We start from the raw sequence: 5760 nt of genomic DNA, 5'->3' as shown, positions 1-5760 counted from the left end.
GATGCTGCTTGGCCTGCTGTGTTCATCCAGCCCTGCACCTTGTTGTCTCGGATTCTCCAGCATCTGCAGTTCCTACTATCTTGGAAAATTTGTTCTGTTTTTATAGAATGTAAAATCAAATGTAAGCAATTTAAAGGAGGGTAGAGGTACTTCTTAAAATAGAATGTTGTGAGGCTGTGAAATGCACTATTGAAGTTAGTGATTGAAACAGAGATCATGTTAACATTTAAGAATAGATTAAGTACATGGCTTGACTGAATGGGGAATAAAGGTATATAGGAATTGTCTGAGCACTTGCAATTTCTTCAAGATTGTACTGTTCCAATGCTTGCTTGCCACCCTCCAGTGTTTCACTGTCCATTAACTTAAGGTCATCCTGAGCTATACTTCCCATATCTAAAGTCACCCTAGCACCCATCAGCCCTATGATCATGTCCCTTAATCAGTTTTAAAATTTTCACTCTTTTATCCAAATCCCTCCATGGCCTTCAACAACCCCTATCTGTGTAACCTTCTTAATCTATTTCCTGAGCCTTCTGCTGCATTTGCAACCAATTTAAAGTAGGAATGTGCCAGAAGGTCTGTGGAAATTCCCACCCATATCTGAGTCACATGGATTAGCACAAGTCTTGTGATGCGCAAACTGCTCAAGCTTTGTTTATCGACACTCCTTTATTTACTACCTCACTTGTATATAATCCACAATTGAAGAATAAAAACTGTTGTTGACAGTACTAATATTTCAATAGCCTGATGTTTCCTCCTTGTGTTTTATTTTCTTTCCTTAGAGTTTAGACAAAGACAGGTCTGTACTCCAGAAAATGAAGAAAGCAGTCAAAGTGAGATATACCTCAGGTCAAGGTAAATAATAAGCCTAAGAGCATTAGCTCTCCATATAATCAAAAAAAATTATTGTAATAATGTTATAAGATAATTTCCAACAGGTGGCACAGTGGCTCAGTGGTTAGCACTGCTGCCTCACAGCACCAGGGACCTGGGTTCAATCCCACCTCGGGTGTGTGTCTGTGTGGAGTTTGCACGTTCTCCCCGTGTCTGCGTGGGTTTCCTCTGGGTGCTCCGGTTCCCTCCCACAGTTTAAAGATGTGCAGGCTAGGTGGATTGGCCATGCTAAATTGCTAGTGGGGGGTTAAAGGGGGATGGATTTGGGTGGGATACTCTGACGGTCCGTGTGGACTTGTTGGGCCAAAGGGCCTGTTTCCACACTGTAGAGATTCTATGAATATTCTATGAATATATTAAAGATGCCACTATCCTACCCACCTCTCTGCACTTACACCATCCATACCAATATACCCAAAATTCACCATGGGCAGACATCAGAAGCCATGCTAAGTTGAAATAAAATGATGTTATAATGTAGATTTTAATTCTAACAAAGTCAGTTATAAAATCCCATTCAAACATTTAAATCCCTTCACCCACTTAATCTTCTATAAAACCAAACATTTCAGTGAACTACTTATTCTCTTGTGAAAACATACATTTGTACTCATTGTCCTACACCAAAGACTTTATATGAACATACTAATTAGGAGGCTGAGTGGACCATTTAGCCATTTAAACCTTTTCCACCATTGAATAAGATCATGATTGATTTGATTTTTAACTTCAGCTTCAAATTCCTGCCGACCCCCAATAAACTTTCAATGCTCTGCTTAACAAGAATCCATCTATCTATGTCTTAAAAATATTCAAAGATTCAGTCCTCATTGTCTTTGGGGAAGAGAATTGTAAAGACTCTCAACTGCCAGAGAGGAAAAGAAAATTCTTATATCTGCCTTAAATGAGCAACCCCAAATTGTTAAACAGTGACCCATTCTCCTAGCAAAGAAAGCATCCTTTCCACTTCCACCCTGTCAGGTTCCCTCAGGATCTCTAGTATATTTCAGTCAAATCATCTCTTACTCTTTTAAACCTGAACAGATTTGAGGCCAGCCTGTCTAGTTTTAACTTGTATGACAAACAGTCCATTTCACTTCATAAAACTACTAGTCCATTTCAGATATTAATCTAGTAAATCTCCTCTTAACGGCCTCAAATGCACTTATACCCTTCCTTAAAGAGGGAAATGGATACAGTGCACAGTACTCCAGATGTGCTGTCACAAATGCCTTGCGTAGTTGAAGCTTAACCTCCTTATTTTGTATTCAATTCCCTCATGATAAATGATAACACTGTATTAATTTTCCTAATTACTTACTGTACCTGCATAGTTACCTTTTATGATTCACACAACTTGGACGCCCAGATCGTTCTGCATCTCAGAGTTCTGTAATGTCTCACCGTTGAAAAAACATACTTGTGTTTTATTCTTCTTGTCATAATGGACAATTTCACATTTTCCCATTTTTTCACATTATACCCCATTTTATAGATTGTTTTCCACTGATCTGAGGTATTTATATCTGGTTGTAGCCTCCTTATGTTCTCTTCACAATTTATTTTCTTATCTATCTTTGTGTCATCAGCAAATTTAACAACTATACCTTTAATCCCTTCTTCTAAGTTATTTATATAGATTGTAAAGAGTAGAGGTCACACACCACTCATTATGTTGTGCCAACCAGAAAATGACACATTTGTCCTTTCTATGTTTCCTGTTGGTTAGCCAATTTCATATCCCTGCCAGTATGTTACCCCTGTATGATGAGCTTTTATTTTCCACAATAACTTATGATGTGGCAACTTATCAAATGCCTTATGAACATTTAAGTACAGTGCATCTATTGGATTACCTTTACCAACACCACATGTTACTTCTTCAGAATCTCCAATAAATTGGTTGAACATGAGCTACTTTCACAAAACTGTGTTGACTCTGCCTTATTACCTTGAATTTATGTCAGTACCCTATTGTGACATATTTAATAATAACTGCTAAGAATTTTCCTGTGAGAGATGTTAAACTGACTGACTGCTCTTTACTGTCTTCCTCACTTTTGGAATTACATTAGCTAGTTTCCACTCTAATGAAACCTTTCCTGAACCTTGTGAATTTTGAAATATTAAATGCAATGCATCATCTATCTCATAAGTCAATTTAATTTAAGACCCTTGGATGAAAACCACCAGGGCCTGGGGAATTGTTCCCAATTTGCTAAGTACTACTCCTATGTGGTTGTAATTTTCTCAAGCTCCTTCCTGTAAGCCATTGTTGTCTTGAAATAACTCCAGTTTTTCCTATCTACTTTTGCAGAAGACATTTCCCTTCAGGAAACATTCATTAATGAGTTGGAAAAACTTGTAGCTAATTTCCAAAGTAGTGAAGAGTCAGTACTGGCTGAAGCTTTCAGTAAATTTGCAGAGTCTTCCAAAGAACTGCTGACGCCAATGAAAAACCTGGTAAGGTCTGCATTGTTTCTGCGAAAGTAAATTCTGTAAAAGTCATTGAACCCTTATGAAGCCAATGCAGTAGTATTGAAGGATGTTTTTCACTAGATATAATTCAAAAAAAATCTTTTTCAAAAGCTCAGTTACAGAGCACTATACTCTTGACTGTGGAGTAGTTTTGAATAGGGCATATAACCGCAGATGAGAACAACTGTAATAAAATTTTTAAAAATCCTTCTACGGTTTTTGTAATCTTTAAAAAGAAAATACTGAAAGTGATTGGAAAACAAAACAGACAAAACATTTCTAAATTGTTCAAGGCATCTTATTAGCAAGTCCATGGTTTTTCATCTGTTTGTCAATAATTAGTAAAAGTTATCACAGATTGTTTTACGACACTGATGATGTGTCCAACTGTTGATTACTTTGAATTAAATGTTTGTGGACATCAGACATTTAATGTAATAATGAATGATGAGCACAGATATCTCAGATGGTTGTAGGTCTGGAGGAAATTACAGAGATAGGGGAAGGCCCAGTGGTGGTCAGATTTGAAATGTGGTCACAAATTTTAAAATTGAGGTGTTACTAGAATGATGGCCAGTGTAGGTGAGCAAGCAAAGGGCCATTTATTCCATTTCCCAAGGTATTCCATTAAATGTGCACTGACATTACAATAGATTTGGTGCAGCATGGTAGCTCAGTGGCTAGAACTGCTGCCTCACAGCACCAGGGACCAGCGTTTGATTCTACCCTTGAGTGACTGTCTGTGTGGAGTTTGCACATTCTCAGCATGTCTGCGTGGGTTTCTTCCGGGTGCTCTGGTTTCCTCCCAAAGTCCAAAGATGTGCAGGTTAGGTAGAATGGCCATACTAAATTGCCCATAGTGTCTAGGGATGCACAGGCTAGATGGACTAGCCATGGGAAATGCAGGATTAAAGGGATATGGTAGCGGGATGGGTCTGGGTGGGATGCTCTTCGGAGTATCGGTGTGGGCTTGATGGGCCAAATGGCCTGCTTCCACATTGTAAGGATTCAATGATACGGCAGCTGCAGGAACACACTCACTGACACAAAGACATTGTTTTCTTCAATTCACGAATTTTAGCGAAAAATATTTCCTTCACTCTAAAAATGATGGAAAAGTATAACTTATCAAATATATAATACTAGCTTTATTTTGACATAACATTAATTTAACAAATGATTTTGTTGCTTTTGAGCCATGTTGAGTTAGTAATTTTGCTGCAGATGAAGCTTTGCTCTTCAATATTTTTAATGCTTTAATAAAAAATATATAAATGACAGTGCATAATAGTACTGATCCTTACAGCTGTTTCATATAACTGCCAAGGAACAAGTGCTGTGCAATTAATCATTCGATTGACCAATGGGAAAGTCAGTTTGATCATGATGCATCTATGCTAAAGCACTAGTTTGCCTGAGCATCAGATCATCATGAAAGGTAAGTGCTTAAAAATAGGCAGTGCCAACGGATGAAGCATGCATATATGTGAAAAAGCAGGCTTTCATTTTAAGAGTGAGCGACATGAAGGCCACTAGAATAAGAGCCAAAAGAAGGTAACAATGCTTTTCACAAATAGGGGGGCAGTTTTGGCTGGAACATTATTTGTTGGAGAGGTGAAATTCTAAATCAGTTTGATTGTTCTTACTTCACTGCATCCTTATAAGAAAAGTCACTGATGAAAAAGGGCTATGGCGAGACTGATTTATGTCTTCTAATTTCCTAGGTTGAATTGCAGAACACTGTGCACTGGCATCTTACTATTACATTGGTAAAAATGGCTCCCTTATCCTCATAGCAGAATTAAAGATACATGTTTTTGTGGGTCTGAAGTTCTGTTGTCGGAATAAAGGAAGAACCTTCGGTGATGTAAGCATGAGGAGCCAGCATGTAAATGTAGCCCTTATATCATGTAGCATTAGAAAATAGAATTAACAAGCCTTCAGCCAAGCTGTTCCAGCACAGCTAAAACATAAGCATCTACCTGACAGCGCAGAACATGCCCAGATATGTCCTGTCTGCACAAGTAAGACAAATGCAATTCGGCTAATTATTATCGCCTGTCTAGTCTCTTCTTAAACATCTGCAAAGTGATGGAGAGTTGCATCGACAGTGCTATAAACCAGCATTTACACAGCAATATCCTGCTCATTGCTCAGTTTGAGTTGCAGCAGAGCCACTTGATTCCTACCCCTCATTATGACCTTGGTCCAAACATGGAGAAGAGAACTGACTTCAAGGAAAGAAATGAGCATGATTTGCTTTGATATCAGAACAGCATTTAACAGAATGTGGATCAAAGAGTAAAATTAAAGGCATTGGTAATCGGGGGAAAACAGTTTGCTCATTGGTGTCATATACCTAACACAAAGGAAAATGGGATA

General features: G+C 38.1%; 1 protein-coding gene across 4 annotated transcripts in view; it reads left to right on the top strand.

Moving 5' to 3' along the window:
* LOC109938466 (arf-GAP with SH3 domain, ANK repeat and PH domain-containing protein 1-like) overlaps positions 1–5760 on the top strand; it is a 216114-nt gene that overhangs the window by 74718 nt on the left and 135636 nt on the right. For all 4 annotated transcript variants that reach the window (XM_048608240.1, XM_048608242.1, XM_048608241.1 and 1 more), the window contains 2 exons: positions 789–861; positions 3218–3363. In XM_048608240.1, the coding sequence (XP_048464197.1) occupies positions 789–861; positions 3218–3363 (219 nt within the window). The remainder of the gene's footprint in view (positions 1–788; positions 862–3217; positions 3364–5760) is intronic.

The sequence above is a fragment of the Rhincodon typus genome, chromosome 19, assembly GCF_021869965.1.
Source record: "Rhincodon typus isolate 14 chromosome 19, sRhiTyp1.1, whole genome shotgun sequence".
Classification (NCBI taxonomy): Eukaryota; Metazoa; Chordata; class Chondrichthyes; order Orectolobiformes; family Rhincodontidae; genus Rhincodon; species Rhincodon typus.
Note: the sequence above shows the minus strand (reverse complement) of the source record. Positions and strands in the feature narration are given on the sequence as shown.